Source organism: Rhinoraja longicauda, chromosome 31, assembly GCF_053455715.1.
Source record: "Rhinoraja longicauda isolate Sanriku21f chromosome 31, sRhiLon1.1, whole genome shotgun sequence".
Classification (NCBI taxonomy): domain Eukaryota; kingdom Metazoa; phylum Chordata; class Chondrichthyes; order Rajiformes; family Arhynchobatidae; genus Rhinoraja; species Rhinoraja longicauda.
Window position 1 is genome coordinate 24457107 of NC_135983.1, and position 25625 is coordinate 24482731.

The following is a 25625-nucleotide window of genomic DNA, read 5'->3' on the forward strand; positions in this document are numbered from 1 at the left end:
CCCCCAAATAAGGGACAAGGTGACGTCACCACCCCGTGCTCCACGTGACCTCACCCAGCCAGGGGCCACGTGCTCCCGCTCCATTAATGGCGGCTGCCCGGGACGGGATGCGGGTTGCTATGCAACCTCTGTTAGGTGGCGCCCAGGCTTGCAGACCAAAACTGTCCGGTGGCCCCCGGGCCTGCAGTGTCTGGGGCTACAGTGTCGGGGACAACAGCGGCCCCCGGGCCTACAGTGTCCGGGCCTACATTGATTCCCGGGCCTACAGTGTCCGGGCTACAGTGCCCGGGCCTACAGCGGCCCCCAGGCCTACAGTGTCTGGGGCTACAGTGTCCGGGCCTACAGCAGCCCCCAGGCCTACAGTGTCCGGGGCTACAGTGTCCAGGCCTACAGCGGCCCCCAGGCTTACAGTGTCTGGGGCTACAGCGCCGCCCGGGCCTACATTGGTCCCCGGGCCTACAGTGTCCGGGGCTACAGCGCCGCCCGGGCCTAATGCGGGACAATGGCGGTCCCGTAAGTGACAAACAAATTTAGCCCAAAATACGGGATGTCCCGGCTAATACGGGACAGTTGGCAACCCTAGTGGTATGGGTCTCTTAGACGATGTTGGCTGCCCTTTATGAGGCAGCGACTCCGGTAAATCCCTTTTGATGGTGGGGAGGGGAGTGCGGGGAAAATGGGACAGGCTTAGATTGGGCACCTCGGTCAGCATGGAAGAGGAGGGATGAAGGGCCTGTTTCTATGCTGGATGACCCAATGATTATCAAAATGAAAGGGCAGGGTGCTCTTTTTTGACTCAAAGCATCCCTTAAACGTCGTGGAATTCTGCAACATTCCTCCTCTGGCTGAGCGCACTAATTAGGCTGGAACCCTGCAAAGCCCGTTGCAGGTTTTCCGGACACTGTCTCTAAAGTTACAAACACAACATGCAGCGAATGGCATTCTCACCGCTCAGGAGAAAATCTGCGTTGATTAGCAGAGTCCAGAAATTCTGCCAAGATATCATGTTTAAATATTTTTTTAATGTTTACCTCCGCAGAGGCTTTAGCTAAACAAAAACATGTGAGCATTTGAAATCCAATGTTCAAATTTTACCTCAATTTAAACTTTATTTTGTTCGCTTTTAAATGACTTTGTCCAGCTATATCGTTCAATGAAACAGCACAGACCTGGTTGCAATTAAGAGAAGGGTTTTGCTTGTTCTGATTCATACTTGCAGTGGTAATTTAAGTATTTTCTGGGCCATCACACTCTGTCGTGACTGCAGTAGTTCCCGGTATGGCGGGACTGACAGATGATGAAAGAATGGGTCGACTGTGTTTGTATTCACTGGAATTTAGAAGGATGAGAGGGGATCTTATCGAAACATATAAAATTCTTCAAGGATTAGACAGGCTAGGTGCAGGAAAAATGTTCCCCATGTTGGAGTTAATGTGCAGGGATCACTGGTCGGCGTGGACCCGTTGGGCCGAAGGGCCTGTTTCTGCACTGTATCCCAAAACCTAAACTATTCCTCACAGACAGTGTTGTATATATAAAATAAAACAAATTACATCGATGTGTAACTTACCGGATAGTGAAAGGCCTCGATAGAGTGTGTGTGGAGAGGATGTTTCCACTAGTGGAAGAGTCTAGGACTAGAGGTCACAGCCTCAGAATAAAAGGATGGCCCTTTAGAAAGGAGATGAGGAGGAATTTCTTTAGTCAGAGGGTGGTGAATCTGTGGAATTCATGGCCAAGTCAATGGATATTTTTAAGGAAGAGATTGATAGATTCTTCATTCGTACGGGTGTCAGGGGTTATGGGGAGAAGGCAGGAGAATGGAGTTGGAAGGGAGAGATAGATCAGCCACGATTGAATGACGGAATAGACTTTAGTTCAGTTTAGAGATACATCGTGGAAACAGGCCCTTCGGCCCACCAAGTCCGCACCGACCAGCGATGCCCGCACACTAACACTATCCTACACACACGAGGGACAATTTACTTTTATACCAAGCCAATTAGCCTACAAACCTGTGCATCTTTGGAGAGTGGGAGGAAACCGAAGATTCCGGAGAAAACCCAGGTAACGGGGAGAACGTACAAACTCCGTACGGACAGCACCCGTAGTCGGGATCGAACCCGGGTCTCCGGAGCTGCACTCGCTGTAAGGCAGCAACTCTACCGCTGACTTGACGGGCCGAGCCGCCTAATTCTGCTCCTATCACTCATGAATACCCGATCTATTCCTCTCATGATTTTGTACACTTCTATAAGATCACCCCTCATCCTCCTGTGCTCCATTGAATAGAGACCCAGCCTACTCAACCTCTCCCTGTAGCTCACACCCTCTAGTCCTGGCAACATCCTCGTAAATCTTTTCTGAACCCTTTCAAGCTTGACAATATCTTTCCTATAACATGGTGCCCAGAACTGAACACAATATTCTAAATGCGTCTTATACAATTGCAACATGACCTCCCAACTTCTATACACAACTTCTATACTCTGGCTGATGAAGGCCAAAGTGCCAAAAGCCTTTTTGACCACCTAATAAGTCAATAGAGTGATACAGTGGGGAATTACACAGGGGACAAATCTGTCTGTGTTCACTAAGTTTATGCATCAAGGTTGCAGGTCTCCTGTGCGTTCAGTCTCATTGAATGCGGAAGGGTTGAATGATACATTCGCCTTAAACGCCAGCGACCCAAAGCAAGTTTTCATACCCGAGGAATGTTTTTATGCCTGGGGTGAGAAATAGGAAGTCACCATCTTATATTGGATGTACAGTGATTTTTTTAAAAAATAATCAGATGATATGTGGATCAGACCCTGTGTAAGTCTCTCTATATACTATTAAAAGGTCATAATGTCATGTGATAGGAGCAGTATTACGCCATTCGGCCCATCAAGTTTACTCCGCCATTCAATCATGGCTGAACTGTCTCTCCCTCCTAACTCCATTCCCCTGTGCACAGTTCTATTGCTTTGATGTGTGTGCTATTTATATTGGCCTGTTACATTGCCATGTGGAATTCATTGCCGCAGAAGGCTGTGGAGGCCAGGTCAATGGTCATAAGGAATAGGAGTAGAATTAGGCCATTCGGCCCATCAAGTCTACTCCACCATTCAATCATGGCTGATCTGTCTCTCCCGACTAACCCCATTCTCCTGCCTTCTCCCCATAATCTCCGACACCCGTACTAAGCAAGAATCTACCTATCTCAGCCTTGACTTGGCCTCCACAACTTTCTATGGCAAAGAATTCCACAGATTCACTGCTCTCTGACGAAAGACATTCCTCCTCATCTCCTTCCTAAAGGAACGTCCTATATTTCTGATGCTCTGGCCTCTGGTCCTGGAATGTCCGACTAGTGGAAGCATCCTCTCCACATCCACATCTCCACATTTATTGTGGGTTTCGTAAGGCGACCCTCCTTGAAACATAGAAACATAGAAAATAGGTGCAGGAGTAGGCCATTCGGCCCTTCGAGCCTGCACCGCCATTCAATATGATCATGGCTGATCATCCAACTCAGTATCCTGTACCTGCCTTCTCTCCATACCCCCTGATCCCTTTAGCCACAAGGGCCACATCTAACTCCCTCTTAAATATAGCCAATGAACTGGCCTCAACTACCTTCTGTGCCAGAGAATTCCACAGATTCACCACTCTCTGTGTGAAAAAAACCTTTCTCATCTCTGTCCTAAAAGACTTCCCCCTTATCCTTAAACTGTGACCCCTTGTTCTGGACTTCCCCAACATCGGGAACAATCTTCCTGCATCTAGCCTGTCCAACCCCTTAAGAATTTTGTAAGTTTCTATAAGATCCCCCCTCAATCTTCTAAATTCCAGAAGATCTGGAGCACATTGAGGTCTATGTGCTTGCTAGACTGATGTTTCCCCTCGCGAGGCACCTATTTATTGCTGGTCAGCTGGTTTTGGTCCTCAACGCTTATTCTGCAAAGTGATTCTGGGCCTTTTCCAACAATTAAGCTATTGTATAAGTAAGATCTTGTTACAATTACTTAACAACATCATTTATCAATGCCAGAGTTTTGCCACTGAAATATTTGAAGGTAATTAGAGGTTTAACGTTCAAGAACATTACATGATTAGGCCAGTCACTTGCTGTGCCATTCAATGAGGTCATGGATGGTCTTGGAACTCATGTTCGTCTGGTTGCCCAGTTCCCCAAATCTCCAGATGACTGTCACGTCCAAAGCTTACGTCATCTATCCATGTTCTCTGGAGATGCTGCCCGACCTGCTGAGATACTCCGGCACTTTGTGTGCTTTTGCGTAACCAGCGTCTGGGGAAGGTTCCTGACCTGAGATATCAACTATCCATGTTCTCCAGAGATGCTGCCCGACCTGCTGAGATCCTCCAGCACTTTGTGTCCTTTTGTGTAAGCCAGCATCTGAGGAAGGGTTCTAATTCGCAATGTTACCTATCTATGTTCTCCAGGGATACTGGCCGACCTGCTGAGTTACTCCAGCACTTTGTGTCTTTTCTTATGTTCGAAAGTAGGCGGCACACGAGTGCAGCAGTATAGTTGTTGTTTCACAGCCTCTGAAACCCGGTTCTGTCCTGACTACGGGTGCTGTCCGTATCGAGTTTGTACGTTCCCTCTCTGACCTGCGTAGGTTTTCTGTGGTTGCTCCGGTTTCCTCCCACACTCCAAAGATGTGCAGGTTTGTAGGTGAATTAGCTTTGGTAAAAGCTGTAAAAAAACTGTCTCTAGTGTGTAGGATAGTGTTAGTGTACGAGGATCACTGGTCGGTGCGGACTCGGTGGAACGAAGGGACTGTTTCCATGCTGTATCTCTAAAATCTGAAGTCTAAAGTGGATCACTCTTAAGCCTGAATATGGTCATGAACTGAGCATTCTCCCCCTCTGGTGTTGAGAATTAATTATTCCGCAGAGGTCAAATCTCAACAGAACCTGGGGAGGTTATGACGGCAGAACTCAAATGAATTTATCAAAATTTAAAACCCATGTTTGAAAAAGTGTGTCAAACTGAAGAAAGGGTCTCGACCCCAAACATCACCCATTCCTTCTCTCCAAAGAAGGTGGGTGATGTTATGGGTCGAGACCCTTCTTCAGAAGCCAATTAACCTTCAGTCTGAAGAAGGGTCTCGACCCGAAACATCACCCATTCCTTCTCTCCAGAGATGCTGCCTGTCCCGCTGAGTTACTCCAGCTTTTTGAGTCTATCTTCGGGTTGAAACCAGCATCTGTAGTTCCTTCTTACACAAGTTCCTCAACCAGTTTGTGTGATGCTCAAGAATATAGCATCTGTACTGAGCACTGTTTTAGGCTGTGGCTCTTCTTCAGAGCTGCCAGAACAAGACGTTGAGGCAGGTATAATAATGAGATTCAAGGAATATTTGGACAGGTATATGGACAGGAAAGGATTAGAAGAACGATTGACTGAAGAAGGGTTCCGAGCCAAAACGTCACCTATTCCTTTCTTCCAGAGATGCTGCCTGACCTGCTGAGTTACTCCAGCATTTTGTGTCAATCTTCGGTATAAACCAGCATCTGCAGTTCCTTCTGACACAGAGTTTAGAAGAACATGGGTCAAACGTGAGTAAACAGGACAAATTTAGATGGACATCTTGGTTGGCATGGATGAATTGGGTCGAAGACCCTATATGACGCTATAATAGAGTCGTAGAATCATGTACGGCATGGAAACAGGCCCTTCGGCCCAACTTGCCCTCACCGGCCCACATGTTCCAGCTACATTAGTCCCATCTGCCTGCGTTTGGCCCCTAGCCATCTAAACCTGTCCAATTGTTTCTTAAACATTGCAATAGTCCCTGCCTCAACTACCTCTTCTGGCAGCCTGTTCCATATGCCCACCACCCTTTGCGTGAAGAAGTTACCCCTCTAGTTTCTGTTAAATCTTTTCCCCTTCACCTTAAACCTGGTTACCCCTCTGGCCCTCGATTCACCTACTCTGGGCAAGAGACTCTGTGCGTCCACCCGAACTATTCCTCTCGTGATTTTAGGCACCCGAATCAGGTCGCCCCTCATCCTCCTGCGCTCCACAGAACAGAGTCCCAGCCTGCTCAACCTCTCCCCTGTAGTTCAGACCTGCGACTCCTGGCAACATCCTCGTAAATTCCAAACATCGCAAGTTTTTCTTGAACACTGGCAATCCTAGATCCAACAGTGCAGCTCAGGATAACTCATTCGAGTTCCTAGCAATGCATTAATGGGCTCTGTTCCGTTTATTTAACTTGGGAGGGTTGCTCACAGTGTTATTTTTCATGGAACGGTGGAATAGCTCCATACAGCAGATGGCAAGCAGTGTGGGTGGAATGCAAAAGAGGCCAATAGATAAAGGAATGCATCCCTCATGGGGTGGAAGAAACATTTGTAACAAGTCTGCTATGTATCTGAGCTACAGCAGATAATGCCGCTGGTTTACATTGGCAAACAAAAGTTAGATCTTGGCTGATTTTTGAAGAAATTCAATCTCCTCCATAATATTTCACAGTCCTAAATTTAAACTCTCAGGAATTGGCACCGTAGCGTCAGATACTCAAGGCAAAAATATCCCAGGCTCTTTTACGACAAGGCTATCAATCAGTTATGGCATCACTCTGCATTCAGGATGAGGGACTACAATCCTGAAATGTTTACAAGTAGATTTTGTATCATTCATAATTACGGGCGATTACAGACAAGAAGATAATGCCTCTCAGGAAGAAGGGGAACGCATAGATCCAACATGTTTATAATATTCTTAGGATATTGACTGTTACTCGTAATTCTTTCTTGCTATTTTTCCATGGGCTTGTCCTTATATTAGAGTTGGATAGGTGCATGGATAGAGTGGATGTGGAGAGGATGGTTCCACTGGTAGGACCAGAGATCACAGCTTCAGGATTAAAGGACGTTCTTTTGGGAACGAGATGAGGAGGAATTTCTTTAGTCAGAGGATGGTGAATCTGTGGAATTCTTTGCCACAGAAGGCTGTGGAGGCCAAGTCAGTGGATGTTTTTAAGGCAGAGATAGATAGATTCTTGATTCGTACGTGTGTCAGGGGTTATGGGGAGAAGGCAGGAGAATGGGGCTAGGAGGGAGAGATAGACCAGCCACGATTGAATGTCGGAGTAGCCTTGATGGGCCGAGCGGCCCAATTCTGCTCCTATCACGTGTGATCTTATGAGTTTATCGAAGTTAAATTCTAATCGAACATAGCTTCGGATCAGAAGTTTCAGATCAGGAGTCCGAGAGGCCGAGCACGTGGACCGCAGCGGCCTACAGCGGTGGACCAGCGGCGGAAGACACCACTGCTATGCTTGGCCAGGCCGACCCTGCAACGCCGCCAGGACAACAGACCTTCATGGTCATGTCAAGATCGCTGCACTTACAACAACTGGGACTTGAAATGGCACCAAACTGGCAACTCTGTACACTGTCTCAGTCTACTACTGCTATGCACTTAGTACTGTATCTGAGATGCTTATCTAATTATGGATGTAAGTGTTCGTGTATAGTGACACTTGTACTGAAATGTATACCAAAAAGAATTTCACTGTACCTCGGTACATGTGATTAATAAAGTGCCATACCTTACTAAAATAAGCATATCCCGCAGGTTAGTATTCGGGAACAGGGGTGACTGACGTGCCCAGATTTTGCAGTAGATGTAAGAATAAAATCATGGGAGGAATAGATCGGGTAGATGCGCTAAGGATCTTGGCCAGGGTGGGTGAATTGAGGACTTAGGTTCAAGGTGAAGGGAAAAGATTTAATAGGAATATGAGGGGTTATTTTTTCACACAAAGGTTGATGGGTTTTTGGAACGAGCTGCCAGAGGTGGTAGTTGAGGCTGGGACTATCCCAACGTTTAAGAAACAGTTAGACATGAACATGGATAGGATAGGTTTGGAGGATATGGACCAAACACAGGCAGGTGGGACTAATGTAGTTGGAACATGTTGTAAGTTTGGCCACAGGCTCTGTGACTCTGTGACTCCAAGATACTGTCTTCTCTTGCATCGAGTCTGAAAAAGGGTCCTGACCCGAAATATTCCCTATCCACAGTTGGGCCAAAGGGCCTGTTTCCATGCAGTATCACTCTATGACTCTAATAAGGCTAATCACACACACACACACACACAGTTATTTATACGTACATTTAACATAATCTTTCAATACCACTTATTTTAAAATCCTCTCACTGATATCCAAAATGCCCTCCTCCAGAAATTGTGCAAAAATGCCATTTCATTGTACATTGAACAATGACAATTTTCAATTATAATTTCATAAAAACATTCCAATTTTGCACTGATAGTTAGCAGTCCACTTTAAGCATCTGTTCAGCAGGTCTTAGGTTGTTTAGTTTAGTTTGGAGATATTGTGTGGAAACAGGCCCTTCGGCCCACCGAGTCCATGCCGACCATTGATCGCCCGCTCTATCCTACACACCAGGGACAATTTTGCAGGAGCCAATTAACCTACAAACCTGCACATCTTCGTAGTGTGGTAGGAAACCCGGAGCACCTGGAGAAAACCCACGCAGGTCACGAGGAGAACGTACGAACTCCGTACAGACAGCACCTGTAACCAGGATCGAACCCGGGTCTCCGGCGCTGTGAGGCAGCAAATCCACTGCTGCGCCACCGTGCCACCCACTTAATTATTCCCAAATAACTCTCCACTGAAAGTTGCCTTTCACAATAACTCTAACTTTATCACTCTCATCTTTTAATTATCGTCAGAGATATGCGGTAAAAAAACAATTAAATTATTTAATTTTTCTTTCACGTGTCTTTCCCTTCATTCAAATTTTCAGTCTTTTTATTTTGTTTCCTGTTTCATGTGGTGCCCTGAATTAATTCTCACTTCCTAGTCCTGAGTCTGTTCATTAATGATTCTACTGCTTGGTTAAGGAGATAAAGCATTGCTTGTCAGACTTACACAGCTCCCAGGAGTGCTGTAGAAAATGCACTCTCATTCTGATTACCCCAGTCACACTAATTTGACACACAAGGCACACGTAAAGCTTATGAGTGAGTGCAATGACCCGTTATTTATTTTGCTACTTGAAGCAGAATTCTGGTCCTCTGATATCCATCCATGTGTCCTTATTGAAGCAAGCCTGCTAATGTGAAGTTATAATATAAGAAAATAACTGCAGATGCTGGTACAAATCGAAGGTATTTATTCACAAAATGCTGGAGTAACTCAGCAGGTCAGGCAGCATCTCGGGAGAGGATGAATGGGTGACGTTTCGGGTCGAGACCCTTCTTCAGACTGATGTCAGGGGGGCGGGACAAAGGAAGGAAATAGGTGGAAACAGGAAGATAGAGGGAGATCTGGGACGGAGGAGGGGAAGAGAGGGACAGAGGAACTATCTAAAGTTGGAGAAGTCGATGTTCATACCACTGGGCTGCAAGCTGCCCAGGCGAAATATGAGGTGCTGTTCCTCCAGTTTCCGGTGGGCCTCACTATGGCACTGGAGGAGGCCCATGATAGAAAGGTCAGACTGGGAATGGGAGAGGGAGTTGAAATGCTCGGCCACCGGGAGATCAGTTTGGTCAATGCGGACCGAGCGCAAGTGTTCAGCAAAGCGATCGCCGAGCCTGCGCTTGGTTTCACCGATGTAAATAAGTTGACATCTAGAGCAGCGGATGCAATAGATGAGGTTGGAGGAGGTGCAGGTGAACCTTTGTCTCACCTGGAAAGACTATGTGAAGTCATAGAGGGCTCTGCCCGAGCCAGCTGCCTGTCCCTTTTCCGGGGTTACATCCGCGCCCGGGCGGTGTTGGAGAGGGACTACGCGCTGTCCACGGGCACCCTGGGGGATTTCCGGGACCGCTGGGCACCGCGGGGGATTGGATGTATCCTGGATGGGGATTGTAATATAATTGTATAATAGTTTCAATTGGTGTATTTGTTTGTATAGTATTCTGGTGGTTGGTTCTGTTTTAGTTTTATTGTATTGTATATATTATTTTAATATTTGAATAAATATTTTTGATTAAAGTGAAGTCATGAACAAGGCTTGTGATCAGCTAATGCTTTCTACCTTTGGAGTGAAGTCAGTCGCTTTTGACTAACAGTGACCAAAGGTCAGGGTTTAATGACGATCAGAGCAAAGAAAGATTGCTCTGATTAATGCTCCTCCCATTAACCAGTGAGGAGAGGGCTAGAAAGGAAAGAGTTAGTGGGAGAGAACTCGGAAACGCCTATGAGAAAAGATATGTAGAGATCCGCAAAAGGGCAGCGCAGTGGCAAAGTTGCCGCCTTACGGCGCAAGAGACCCGGGTTCGATCCTGACCACAGGTGCTGCATGTACGGAGTTTGTACCTTCTCCCCGTGACCTGCGTGGGTTTTCTCCGGGAAGCTCCGGTTTCCTTCCTCACTCCGAAGACGTACAGGTTTGTAAGCTAACTGGTTTGGCAAAAATATAAATTGTCCCTAGTGTGTGTAGGATAGTGTTAATGTGCGGGGATCCTTGGTCGGTGTGGACTCGGTGGGCCGAAGGGCCTGTTTCCGCGCTGTGTCTCTAAACTAAACTAAACTAGTGTGAATTGGTGTGGACTAGTTGGGTGGAAAGGCTTGTTTCCATGCAGTCTCTCTAAACTAAACTAAACTGTACTAAACTAAATAATGTTGTCATTGTCTTTACTATTCATTATTACCCTTATTTCCATGACCACAATAAAAACATTACAGCATCATATCAGTTCTCAACTTTTTTGGCCAGTTGAACACAATACAAATCAACACATCTTTTTGGCAGCGAAAGAACACATTCGGCCCATCAGTCCTGTGCCAGATGTACAAATCCCCGGCTCATATTTTCTTCTAAACCTCACGGAGCCCCAAGCTGAGCTACCAGGGGAAAAATACATTCTTTAAGACGCTAACAGTCAAGTCATTTTCAAAGCAAGAGATTTGACTTAAATTGTTAAGCCAATTCACTCAAAGCTGGACAAGAAAGTGCTGAAGTAACTCAGCGGGTCAGGCAGCATCTCTGGAGAGAAGGAATGGGTGGCGTTTCGGGTCGAGACCCTTCTTCAGACTGAAAGTCACGGGAAAGGGAAAAGAGAGATATAGACGACGATATAGAGAGAGATAGAACAAATGAATGAAAGGTTTTGCAAAAAGGTAACAATGCCAAAGGAAACAGGGCTGTTTGTTAGCCGTTTGCTAGGTGAGAACGAAAAGCTGGGGTGACTTGGGTGGGGGAGGAATGGAGAGAGAAAGGGAATGCAGAGCTTACTTGATGTTTGAGGAATCAATATTCATACCCCTGGGCTGTAAGCTGCCCAAGCGAAATATGAGATGCTGTTTCTCCAATTTGTGTTTTGGCCTCAAAGTTACCCCAGATACAAAACAGAATTAAACATATTCTAATTTCTTTCCATACTCTGCCCAAATATAAATGAAAATAATTATGTAACTAAAGGATGTAATTCTCTGCTGGAAGCAATGACTACCGCCGACCAGTAATTCCACCAGGGGGTTGGTGGGAGCAGGTGTTTTCACATTGCCTTGCAGATAGTTCAGAGGCAGGAGCTTCGCTCCGATCAACACTTGCAGATTTCCCGAGCGAACTTCAAGACCCAAATGACACCATCTATATCCCCTTGATAGATTTTCCAAATTTGTAAAGGGCAATCTGCACACCTACCCATGCCTGCTTTATTTCAGGTACCATTACTTCACCAAAGCTGCCATCATTAATATTTCATGATAATTTGTTAAGTATTAAGGGTTAGGCACAATAAGCTTTGGCCTCTGCCTGCACCTTTATCTTCGGTCAGAAAATATCATGTGTTGATTATATTGTTTTATTTTTGATACAATGATTTTGTACTATTCAACTTTCACAACTGTATGGTCAATCTGTTGTATTGTATTGACCGGAAATTTTTTTTTTTTTTAAAAGATTTAAAAAAAATTAAAATTAAAAAATATAGAAAATAAAAATAATTTGATGAGAATTCTTTTGATTAAAGGAACAGTCCTTATCGTAGTGTTGGGCAATGGCAATCACTTGGCATTTGCTGAATCTTCAGGGCTGCTGAAGAATTTCTTGTGTTGGCTACAGAGAGAGGTTGAACAGGTTGGGTCTTTATTCTTTGGAGCGTAGAAGGTTGAGGGGGGACTTGATAGAGGTTTTTAAAATTTTGAGAGGGACGGACAGAGTTGACGTGGGTAGGCTTTTCCCTTTGAGAGTGGGGAAGATTCCAACAAGGGGACATAGCTTCAGAATTGAGGGACAAAGGTTTAGGGGTAACATGAGGGGGAACTTCTTTACTCAGAGGGTTGTGGCTGTATGGAATGGGCTTCCGGTGGAAGTGGTGGAGGCTGGCTCGATTTTATTATTTAAGAGTAAATTGGATAGGTATATGGATAGGAGGGGATTGGAGGGTTATGGTCTGACTGCAGGTAGATGAGACTAGGTCAGGGAGAATGGTCGGCGTGGACTGGTAGGGCCGGACAGGCCTGTTTCCATGCTGTAGTTGTTATATGTTATATGTTATATGTGTATCTTTAATCCCTTAAAAAAATTTAAGTTTTAAAAATGATTGACACTTTCTGGAGTGAAAGCCGTTCTCACACGATCCAAAGTGTTGGAAGGAACTGCAGATGCTGGTTTAAACCGAAGATAGACACAAAAAAAGCTGGAGTAACTCAGCCGGGACAGGCAGCATCTCTGGAGAGAAGGAACGGGCGACGTTTTGGGTCAAGACCCTTCTTCGGACTAGTTAGGGGTCAGGGAAATGAGAGAGATAGACGACGATGTGGAGAGATATAGAAACAAATGAATAAAAGATATGCAACATAGTAACGATGATAAAGGAAACAGGCTGTTTGAAGGGTGAAAACGAGAAGCTGGTGCGACTTGGGTGGGGAGGGAGGGGGAGAGAGGGAATGCTGGGGCTACCTGAAGTGAGAGAAATCAATCTTCATACTCCTGGGCTGTAAGCTGCCCAAGCGAAATATGAGGTGCTGTTCCTCCAATTTGCGTTTAGCCTCACTCTGACAATGGAGGAGACCGAGGACAGAAAGGTCAGTGTGGGAATGGGAAGGAGAATTAAAGTGTTTGGCAACCGGGAGATCAGGTAGGTCCAGGCGGACAAACTGAGCGAAGGTGTTCCGCGATTGGTCTCGCTTGATTTAATTCAAGTGTTCACACATTGAATCAGAGGTGTGAGTCACAACCCCTAACTTTGACACCGTGCCGTGCTAGGTGAGTGCTATCCTTCTTGATGAGGCTTTGCACCACACACTCACTTCACTCCTGCCGTCGGGAAGAAGGTGTAGGAGCCTGAAAAACAAACCAGGTTCAGGAGTAGTGCAGGAGAGGAACTGCAGACGCTGGTTTAAACCGAAGATAGACACAAAATGTCTGGAGTGTCTCATCGGGACAGGCAGCATCACTGGAGAGAAGGATTGGGTGACGTTTCGGGTCTGTCCCGTTGAATTACTCCAGCATTTTGTGCCTATCTTGAGTTCGATACATTCTTCCCCTTAATTTTACCGTTCGCATTAAAAGATCCTTACTTTGCTTCTATTATTTCCCATATTACTTTGCACATCGGCGAAACCAAGCGCAGGCTCGGGGATCGCTTCGCTGAACATCTGCGCTCGGTCCGCATTGACCAAACTGATCTCCCGGTGGCCGAGCACTTCAACTCCCCCTCCCATTCCCAGTCTGACCTTTATGTCATGGGCCTCCTCCAGTGCCATAGTGAGGCCCACCGGAAATTGGAGGAACAGCACCTCATATTTCGCCTGGGCAGCTTGCAGCCCAGTGGTATGAACATCGACTTCTCCAACTTTAGATAGTTCCTCTGTCCCTCTCTTCCCCTCCTCCTTCCCAGATCTCCCTCTATCTTCCTGTCTCCACCTATATCCTTCCTTTGTCCCGCCCCCCTGACATCAGTCTGAAGAAGGGTCTCGACCCGAAACGTCACCCATTCCTTCTCTCCTGAGATGCTGCCTGACCTGCTGAGTTACTCCTGCATTTTGTGAATAAATACCTTCGATTTGTACCAGCATCTGCAGTTATTTTCTTATACTTCCTTTGCACCATTCCGTTTCAGGTTCAGGGGCAGCTTCTTCTCTACAGTCATCAGTCACTGAAAGGAAGCATGCAGGTACAGCAGGCAGTGAAGAAAGCCAATGGAATGTTGGCCTTCATAACAAGAGGAGTTGAGTATAGGAGCAAAGAGGTCCTTCTGCAGTTGTACAGGGCCCCAGTGAGACCACACCTGGAGTACTGTGTGCAGTTTTGGTCTCCAAATTTGAGGAAGGATATTCTTGCTATTGAGGGCGTGCAGCGTAGGTTTACTAGGTTAATTCCCGGAATGGCGGGACTGTCATATGTTGAAAGACTGGAGCGACTAGGCTTGTATACACTGGAATTTAGAAGGATGAGAGATCTTATCGAAACGTATAAAATTATTAAGGGGTTGGACACGTTAGAGGCAGGAAACATGTTCCCAATGTTGGGGGAGTCCAGAACAAGGGGCCACAGTTTAAGAATAGGGGGTAGGCCATTTAGAACTGAGATGAGTAAAAACTTTTTCAGTCAGAGAGTTGTGAATCTGTGGAATTCTCTGCCTCAGATGGCAGTGGAGGCCAATTCTCTGAATGCATTCAAGAGAGAGCTGGATAGAGCTCTTAAGGATAGCGGAGTCAGGGGGTATGGGGAGAAGGCAGGAACGGGGTACTGATTGAGAATGATCAGCCATGCTCACATTGAATGGCGGTGCTGGCTCGAAGGGCCGAATGGCCTCCTCCTGCACCTATTGTCTATTGTCTATCAGGCTGTTAACCAGAGGACATGGGTTCAAGGTGAAGGGGAAAAAAATTAATAGGAATCTTAGGGGTAACTTTTTCACACAGAGGGTGGTGGGTGTATGGAACGAGCTGCCGGAGGAGGTACCTGGGACCATCCCAACGTTTAAGAAACAGTTAGACAGACACAAGGATAGGACAGGTTTGGAGGGATAAGGACCAAATGCGGGCAGGTGGGACTAATGTAGATGGGACATTGTTTCAGACTGAAGAAGGGTCTCAACCCGAAACGTCACCCATTCCTTCTCTCCAGAGATGCTGCCTGACCTGCTGAGTTACTCCAGCATTTTGTGATACCTTCGAATTGTACCAGCACCTGCAGTTATTTTCCGACACAACCTGCACGTCTTTGGAGTATGGGAGGAAACCGAAGATCTCAAAAAAACCCACGCAGGTCACAGGGAGAACGGACAAACTCTTTACAGACAGCACCCGTAGTGGGGATCGAACCCTGGTCTCCGGCGCTGCAAACGCTGTAAGGCAGCAACTCTACCGCTGCGCCACCGTGCCGCCCTTCATCCCACAATATTTCCCTGGTACTGTTCCTTTAATCAATGCATGCCTGATCAACATGTCCCCAAAATTCCCAACGCATTTGCAAATTGTCGGCCATCGATCTTCAAATCCACTGAGAAGATGCGCTACGTTATTAAGTAGCAAATGTGCAAGAGTTAAAGTGGATGGATGTAGACGGACAACAAAAGTGTGAAAATCGCAGGGATAACTTATATAGTACTGCCCAGGAGAATCGAGAGTTGGCAAAGACAGAATGCTGTGTTGCAAAGTATCACTGTGCTGCTTTCTTCAGCTCATTAGATGGAGCACAATGGTATCTGAACATGATCTCATCGATGCGTAAGTCCCACTGTGCATGAATCATTCTCTACAAATAGCAACTTATTTGATTGTGTTTGCTTACAAGGCAATCTGCATATACAACTGCGGGTTCACCAAGGGAGGGGGTTACGTACATTACAGTATTTACACAGCACTACAACACAACAAACTAATATTATTTTTAAACAAATTTGCAATGATCCAAGTCAGGACCTCCAAGTCACCTGTCCATCTTCTCCAGAGATACACGTTAGAGGCAGGAAACATGTTCCCAATGTTGGGGGAGTCCAGAACCAGGGGCCACTGTTTAAGAATAAGGGGCAGGCCATTTAGAACTGAGATGATGATAAACTTTTTCAGTCAGAGAGTTGTGAATCTGTGGAATTCTCTGCCTCAGAAGGCAGTGGAGGCCAATTCTCTGAATGCATTCAAGAGAGAGTTAGATAGAGCTCTTAAGGATAGTGGAGTCAGGGACTATGGGGAGAAGGCAGGAACGGGGTACTGATTGAGAATGATCAGCCATGATCACATTGAATGGCCGTGCTGGCTCGAAGGGCCGAATGGCCTCCTCCTGCACCTATTGTCTATTGTCTATACTGCCCAATCGGCTCAGTTACTCCAGCATTTTGTGTCTATTAAGTTTGGTTTAGAGATATAGCATGGAAACGGGACCTTCGGCCCATCGAGTCCACACTGGCCAGTCATCATCCACACACTAGTTCTATCCTACATACTAAGGACAATTTACAGATGCCAATTAACCTACAAACCCGCATGGCTTTGGGGCGTGGGAGGAAACTAGAGTACCCGGAAAAAATCCCTGTGGTCACAGGAGGAATATACAAACTCTGTACGGACAATAGCTGTAGTCAGGATTGAGCCCGGGTTTCTGGCGCTGTGAGGCAGCAACACTACCACTGCACCACCGTGCCGCCCTGTATCTTTGGTAAAACCGGGGTCTGCAGTTCCTTTTTATTACATTAATATTATTTCCAATATGAGATGCTCTTTTGATCTCATTCTACTTCACAATAATAAAATGTATTGAATGCCAATCTTGCTTCCATTTGCATTGCAATGTAAAATATTTAATCATGCCATCTAAAATATCTAGCATTAATGTGTTCAAAATATACCCCAAAGGGTTAACATTACATCTCTAACACACCACGATGATTGCATCTGTAGATTTTCTCGCAGGTAAATTAAATCTAGTGAATGAAAGACTAATTGAAATCAAATTAAGTGTCCTGTCTACTCTAAATGATATCGCAAGGTAAAGATATGATTTATGCTTCGCATTCCATGAACATGAGCTTTTTAGTTTATTATGTTTTGCTGATGAGCAACAAAGGTAGAAACATAGAAAATAGGTGCAGGAGTAGGCCATTCGGCCCTTCGAGCCCGTACGCACCGCCATTCAATATGATCATGGCAGATCATCCAACTCAGTATCCCGTACCTGCCTTCTCTCCATACCCCCTGATCCCTTTAGCCACAAGGACCACATCTAACTCCCTCTTAAATATAGCCAATGAACTGGCCTCAACTACCTTCTGTGGCAGAGAATTCCACAGATTCACCACTCTCTGTGTGAAAAAGAACTTTCTCATCTCGGTCCTAAAAGACTTCCCCCTTATCCTTAAACTGTGACCCCTTGTTCTGGACTTCCCCAACATCGGGAACAATCTTCCTGCATCTAGCCTGTCCAACCCCTTAAGTTTCTATAAGATCCCCCCTCAATCTTCTAAATTCCAGCGAGTACAAGCCGAGTCTATCCAGTCTTTCTTCATTTGAAAGTCCTGCCATCCCAGGAATCAATCTGGTGAACCTTCTCTGTACTCCCTCTATGGCAAGAATGTCTTTCCTCAGATTAGGAGCCCAAAACTGTACGCAATACTCCAGGTGTGGTCTCACCAATGCCATGTACTCTCTTCAGAGAGGTAAACTCTTCAATTCAGTATTCTCAGATGTTTACTGGGGAGGGCTCAGTATTGAATTGTCCTTTAACAACTGCGATGTTCTGCTGTGGAAACCAAGAAACTGCAGATGCTGCTTCACAAAAAAAAGGCACATAGTGCTGGAGTAACTCAGCGGGTCAGGCAGCAGCTCCAGAGAACTTGCACAGGTGACCTTTCGGGTCGGGTCCCTGCTTCAGACTGATTGTTGGAGGGGGTGCGGAAGGAAAGCTGGAAGAGAGGCAGGCAGGACAAGGCATGGCAGGTAATAGGCGAGTGGGTTGTTTTTGATAAACAGATGGTTGAGCAAAGGCCAGAGATAGATATTCTGCAGAGATTTTGTTTTCTGTTGATGGGGAAAAAACTAATTGGCGTAGCGGTAGAGTTGCTGCCTTTCAGCGCTTGCAGCGTCAGCGACCCGGGTTCAATCCCGACTACGGGCGCCGTCTGTACGGAGTTTGTACGTTCTCCCCGTGACCGCGTGGGTTTCCTCCGAGATCTTCGGTTTCCTCCCACACTCCAAAGACGTACAGGTTTGTAGGTTAATTGCCTTGGTATAAATGTAAATTGTCCCTAGTGTGTGTAGGATAGCGTTAATGTGCGGGGATCGCTGGGGGGCACAGAGGGTCCAAAGGAGGTTTACATGAATTATCCCAGGAATGAGTAGGTGAACCTATGATGAGCGGTTGTCGGCACTGAGCCTGTACTCGCTGGAGTTTAGAAGAATGAGGGGGGACCTCATTGAAACGTACAGAACAGCGAAATACCTGGATAGAGTGGATGTGGAGAGGGTGTTTCCACTAGTGGGAGAGTCTAAGACTAGAGGTCACAGCCTAAGAATTAAAGGACGTTCTTTTAGGAAGGAAACGAGGAGAAATTTAGAGGGTGGTGAACCTGTGGAATTTTTTTTGCCACAGAAGGCTGTGGAGGCCGTCAGTAGATATTTTTATATGATTGAATGGCGGAGTAGACTTGATGGGCCAAATGGCCTTATTCTGTTCCTATCACTTATGACATGACACTTCAGGCGGTACAGTCACGCAGCTGGTAGAGCTGGCGCCAGAGACCCAGGATTGACCCAAACCTCGAGTGCTGTCTGTGTGGAGTTTGCACGTTCTCCCTGTGACCGTGTGATTTCCCTCTGGGCGCCCCGGTTTCCTCCCACTGTCCAAAGAGGTGCGGGTTTGTAAGTTAAATAGCCTGTGTAAAAATGCCTCTGGTGCGTAGGATGTAAATGTGAGATAACATACAAGTAGTGAGAACTGGTGATTAATGGTTTGCGTGGCTTGGTGAACTCTACCAACGACCACCCGCACACTAGTTCTGTCCCGACAGACAATTTACAGAAGCCAATTAATCTACAAACCTGCACGTCTTTGGAGAGTGGAGGGAAACCGAGGAACCGGGAGAAAACCGTTGGGGGTCACAGGGAGAACGTACAAACTCCGTACAGACGGCACACGTAGTCAGGACCAAACCGAGCCCTCTGCTGCTGTAAGGCAGCAACTCTACCGCTGCGCCACCACGCAGCCCAGGTTAATTGAACAGGACCCTAGTTTGTGGAAAGACCATTCAGAAGCCTGAAAATAAGCCTGCCAATTGTCAGACAGGAATTGGTATGAGGGAGAGAGGACATCGATAGGTAATTGTTCTTTGTGTTGGAAGGAACTGGTTTAAACCGAAGGTAGACACAAGTCGCTGGAGTAACTCAGCGGGACAGGCAGCATCTCCGGCGAGAAGGAACGGGTGACGTTTCGGGTCAGGTGGGGTTTGATTCTCAAGAAGGGTCTCTCGACCCAAACCGTCACATAGAAACGTAGACAATAGGTGCAGGAGGAGGCCATTCGGCCCTTCGAGCCTGTACGCACCGCCATTCAATATGATCATGGCTGATCATCCAACTCAGTATCCCGTACCTGCCTTCTCTCCATACCCCCTGACCCCTTTAGCCACAAGGGCCACATCTAACTCCCTCTTAAATATAGCCAATGCACTGGCCTGAACTTCTGTGGCAGAGAATTCCACAGATTCACCACTCTCTGTGTGAAAAAAAACTTTCTCATCTCGGTCCTAAAAGACTTCCCCCTTATCCTTAAACTGTGACCCCTTGTTCTGGACTTCCCCAACATCGGGAACAATCTTCCTGCATCTGGCCTGTCCAAACCCTTAAGAATTTTGTAAGTTTCTATAAGATGCCCCCTCAATCTTCTAAATTCCAGCGAGTACAAGCCGAGTCTATCCAGTCTTTCTTCATATGAAAGTCCTGCCATCCCAGGAATCAATCTGGTGAACCTTCTCTGTACTCCCTCCATGGCAAGAATGTCTTTCCTCAGATTAGGAGAATCTGTTGTTGTATTTTTGCTATTTCACCTATTTCTTTTCTCCATAGCGATTGTTTCTTTGACAGGATGACCGGACCTACCCTTATCAACAAAAAACAAATCAGACTGCTGGGCTTGGAGAAGATATGAACAGGATTTCATGGGATTGTTAACTGGCTGCAAAGTGATTTTCGCACATTGCTCGTCCCAGCAGCGTGTGGGAGAGCATCTTGAGAAAGTGAGGTCATGTTGCTTCTTCCAGCTTGCACGCGGCTGAGCCAACGTGAAACCACCTTCGCAAATTTTGTTTCTAAAGTCTAAAGTAATTTCTTGCAGAACTTGAGTCGGAAAGAATAAACGTGGATTTACAAAACTCTTGAAGGTCCACGACTTACTTTTGATGTGCAGTTACTGCTGTAATACCGTGATGTGAGAAAATACAGCAATAAATTGGAATATAACAAAGAATATTATCATAAACAATAATAAGATAATGTTGTTTTTTCCAATCAGCTTTTTTCCAAGTACAATCATATAGGTGTCAGTACTCAAAAGTAATTTGCATGGCGGCGCAGCGATAGAGTTGCTGCCTTACAGTGAATGCAGCGCCGGAGACCCGGGTTCGATCCCGACTACGGGCGCTGTCTGTACGGAGTTTGTACGTTCTCCCCTTGGCCTGCATGGGTTTTCTCCGAGATCTTCGGTTCCCTCCCACACTCCAAAGACGTACAGGTTTGCAGGTTAATTGGCTTGATAAATGTAAAGATTGTCCCGAGTGTGTGTAGGATGGTGTTAATGTGCGGGGATCGCTGGTCGGCGGCCAACCCGGTGGGCCGAAGGGCCTGTTTCCACGCTGTATCTCTAAACTAAAACTAAACTAATTCAACAGTGTCAGATAATCAGCCCTTCCAGTCTTGTGTCATGTTCATAAGTTCTAGGAGCAGAATGAGGCCATTCGGCCCCTGAAGTCCCCTCCACCATTCAATCATGGCTGAACTATCTTTCCCTCCCAACTCCATTCTCCTGCCTTCTCCCCATAACGCTCATACTAATCAAGAATCTATCTATCACTGCCGTAAAAATATCCATCGATGGCCTCCAGAGCCTTCTTAGCCACCCTCTGTCTAAAGAAATTCCTCCTCATTTCCTTTCTAAAGGAATGTCCTTTTTAATCTGAGGATATGCCCACTGGTCCTTGACTCTCCCACCAGTGGAAACATCCTCTCCACATCCACTCTATCCACTATTCGCCAAGGTTCAATGAGGTCCCCCCTCATCGTCCCCCCTGAACTCCAGCGAGTACAGGCCCAGTGCCGTCAAATGCTCATCTGTTAGCCCACTCATTCCTGGGACCATTCTTGTAAACCTCCTCTGGACCCTCTCCAGCGTCACCACATCCTTCCTCAGATATGGGGCCCAGAATTGCTCACAATACTCCAAACCCATCCGCCCGGCGCCTTCTTTACAAGTCAGAGCTGGTCAGCAGAACTCCACCGGGGCAGGTATTTTGTGTTTTCATATTTCATGTCTTTGGTGTTTTTATGACTGCATCCAGATCAATTTCCCTCCCCGGATAAAGAAAGTTTCTATCGCATTGCATCGTATTGTATCATATCGCAGTGCAGCAGATTTAGAACTGATGCCGTGAGATCCTCACACCGGGCATATATCAACATCTACAGACGTAACAGGAGAGATGCCAAAGCCTTGGAATAACTCCACCGGGCCACCCGTTACAGAAATACCACTACAGGGCCAGACCCACCCTTGAGTTGATGCCACTGTGGCAGATTGACCAGAGCAGCCAAAACGTATCAAAAACCCCACTCAATAACCAGGATCGTTGGGCGGGATGGTGCGATTATTGATTGCCCGTCAATCTCACAAATGGCAGTGAGTTCGTGCGCTGAAGCTGCCGAGGTTAAACTGTCTGCAGGTGAACTTTGGATGGGAAGAATTGCGGATAGTTAAAGGGCTGCTCCCTGTTGCACAAGACCTCCCGTGTTGAGTTCAGCCTTGATATCATTTTTAAGCCTTCAATTACTGTTTGTAATTGTCGCCATCCTTGTTCAATCACCTTTAAGATTTCAACTTCGATAATGAATTCCAGATTGTGATCATGTACTGAGGAACCGCAGATGCTGGTTTAAACCGAAGGGACCCAAAAAGCTGGAGTAAATCAGCGGGCCAGGCAGCATCTCTGGAGAAAAGGAACAGGTGACGTTTTTCGGGTCGAGACCCTTCTTCGGTTTAAACCAGCTTCTGCGGTTCCTTCCCAGTGCGAATAAGGGTCTCGACCCGAGATGTCAACTATTCCTTTTCTCCAGAGATGCTGCCTGACCCGCTGAGTTACCCCAGCTTTTTGTGTCTATCTCCAGATTGGGATTGCAGCACCAGGGTCCCGGGTTCGATCCTGACTGCGGGTGCTGTCCGTACAGAGTTTGTGCGTTCCCCACGTACAGACTTGCGTGGGTTTCCTCCGGGAGCTCCGGTTTCCTCCCACGCTCCAAAGACGTGCACGTTTTGCGGGATAACTAGCTTCTCTAAATTGGAATTCCACTTGTATGCTACCGAATATAGAACAATAGAACTCCTTCGTACTTGTAGATTTTTTTCAAGTGTGTTGCAACATCCAAGAAACAGAATACGGGTGTTGTTACAAACCTCAAGCCTGCTATATAAAGCATAGTTTGTACAATTTCCACAAGTTGAAACCATTAAAAAAATGTCTCTACTCCTTTTCTGGCTTTTCAAGCATGGAACACTGTGTGACTCTTATGCCATATGTCAAAATATTATTAGTTCAGATTTCTTACGTAAGTGAGATCATTTGAGGCCATCAAAGTTTAAACAGGTCCATAATATGCGCTGCAAATCTCTTCCCAGTCCATCTTTCACCAAGATTTTGTTGAGCAGATTCACAGCAAGCTGGTTCAAACTTGATGGCACTCATGTTAACGTGTTCTCTCCCCTGTAGTTAGAGTGTGGTGAACCTGTGGAGCTCATTGCCAGTGAGGGCTGTGGAGGCCAAGTCAGTGGATATTTTTAAGGCAGAGACAGACAATTTATTGATTAGAACGGGCGTCAGGGGTTATGGGGAGAAGGCAGGAAGATGGAATGAGGAGGCAGAGATCAGCCGTGATTGAATGGCGGAGTAGACTCGATGGGCCGAATGGCCTAACTCTACTCCTATAATTTATGAACTTGGAAACATAGAAACATAGAAACATAGACAATAGGTGCAGGAGGAGGCCATTCGGCCCTTCGAGCCAGCACCGCCATTCAATGTGATCATGGCTGATCGTCCCCAATCAATAACCCGTGCCTGGCTTCATCCCATATCCCTCGACTCCACTAAACCCCTAGAGCTCTATCTAATCTGTGAGCTGGGTGGTAGTGTGAACTTTGAGGAAGAAGCTATGAGGTTGCAGGGTGACTTGGACAGGTTGTGTGCGTGGGCGGATGCATGGCAGATGCAGTTTAATGCAGTTTAAGTGTGAGGTTATCAACTTTGGTGGTAAGAATAGGAAGGCAGATTATTATCTGAATGGTGACAAGTTAGGAAAAGGGGATGTACAACGAGATCTGGGTGTCCCAGTGCATCAGTCACTGAAAGGAAGCATGCAGGTACAGCAGGCAGTGAAGAAAGCCAATGGAATGTTGGCCTTCATAACAAGAGGAGTTGAGTATAGGAGCAAAGAGGTCCTTCTGCAGTTGTACAGGGCCCTAGTGAGACTGCACCTGGAGTACTGTGTGCAGTTTTCGTCTCCAAATTTGAGGAAGGATATTCTTGCTATTGAAGGCGTGCAGCATAGGTTTACTAGGTTAATTCCCAGAATGGCGGGACTGTCATATGTTGAAAGACTGAGCAACTAGGCTTGTATACCCTGAAATTTTGAAGGATGAGAGGAGATCTTATCAAAACGTATAAGATTATTAAGGGGTTGGACACGCTAGAGGCAGGAAACATGTTCCCAATGTTGGGGGAGTCCAGAACCAGGGGCCACAGTTTAAGAATAAGGGGCAGGCCATTTAGAACGGAGATGAGGAAAAACTTTTTCAGTCAGAGAGTTGTGAATCTGTGGAATTCTCTGCCTCAGAAGGCAGTGGAGGCCAATTTTCTGAATGCATTCAAGAGAGAGCTAGATAGGGCTCTTAAGGATAGGTACAAGCTGGGGGTATGTCAGGGGGTATGGGGAGAGGGCAGGAACGGGGTACTGATTGAGAATGGTCAGCCATGATCACATTGAATGGCGGTGCTGGCTCGAAGGGCCGAATGGCCTCATCCTGCACCTATTGTCTATTATCTATTGTCTATTGTGACAGTGTTGAGATCCTTGGGAAAAGAATGCTAATGAATAGCCCAATTCATTAGGCTATTAGTTCCAGATGTGCGGAGTTTGTACGTGACCATGACCGAGTGGATTTTCTCCGGGAGCTCTGGTGTCCTCCTGCACTCCAAAGACGTACAGGTTTGTCAGCTAATTAGCTTGTATAATTGTGAATTGTCCTTTGTGTGTGTGTGTGTGTGTAGGATAGTGTTAATGTGCTGGGATCGCTGGCTGGCACGGACTCGGTGGACCGAAGGGCCTTTTTCCGCGCTGTATCTCTAAACTAAACTAAAACTAAACTAGAAGTATTCTCCATGTTGCCAAATTTCCAGTGTCTGCATTTAACACAATGAATTTAGTCACCAAAGTCACCTTTTTGTCCTTCATATTTTCCAAATAGTTGTGGTAAATTGTGATCATTTTAGCCTGAATAAATCTTTCTCAGCAATCCTGACGAGAGGCCTTCATCGAGAAGTCAATGATAAATATTCAATGATAATCAACCCATGCGTTGGCACAATTCTCTCTCCATCCCTCCCCCACCCTGGAGCCTGCTAGTTTCACTGTTTGTATCTCTCCGTTATCACCTCTTTCACAGCCAACAATGGACCATTGTGGGCTCCACCTTTTCTAAGTCACCGGTGCCGGCTCTGATTTGCTATAGAGTCAGGGAGTGATACAGTGTGGAAACAGGCCCTTCCGCCCAACTTGCCCACACCGGACAACATGTCTCAACTACCTGACTACGTTTGAGCCAGATCCCTCCAAACCTGTCCTATCTATGTACCCGTCTAATTGTTTCTTAATAACATTAGTCATAGTTCTGCACCTTTTCATACCTCTAGTTTCCCTCCCTTCAACTCTCAGTCTGAAGAAGGGTCTCGTCCTGAAACGTCATCTATTCCTTTTCTCCAAATATGTTGTCTGACCCGCTGAGTTGCTCCAACATTTTGTGTCCAACCACCGTATTCAACCCAAGCTCCCTCTGAAGAATAGCTCAATGGGTATGAAACCATTATCACAATGTCAATTCAGACAAAGGTCTGAAGAAGGGTCTCGACCCGAAACGTCACCCAATTCCTTCTCCCCTCGAGATGCTGCCTGTCCCGCTGTGTTACTCCAGCTTTTTGTGGTCTATCTTCAATTCAATCTCAGTCTATTTTAAAATTGAGAAAGAACTAGCACTTGCAAGTGTGAATACTGGCTCGTATGCTGAAACAATATGAGGACTCGCATGCAAAGGGAAGGGTTATCAATGGGAAACTATGTGCAAGCTTGTCATAATTCATACTGGAAATGAAGCATTTCTCGGAGGACAGGGCTAAGGGGGAAAATTTGTCTTTGGCCTCTCG

The 25625-nt window shown here is 46.2% G+C and overlaps 1 protein-coding gene across 1 annotated transcript in view; it reads right to left on the bottom strand.

Moving 5' to 3' along the window:
- Positions 1–25625, bottom strand: part of LOC144608288 (astrotactin-2-like) — a 908904-nt gene that overhangs the window by 68780 nt on the left and 814499 nt on the right. The window contains exon 20 of the mRNA XM_078425904.1: positions 949–1048. Coding sequence (XP_078282030.1) covers positions 949–1048 — 100 coding nt within the window. The remainder of the gene's footprint in view (positions 1–948; positions 1049–25625) is intronic.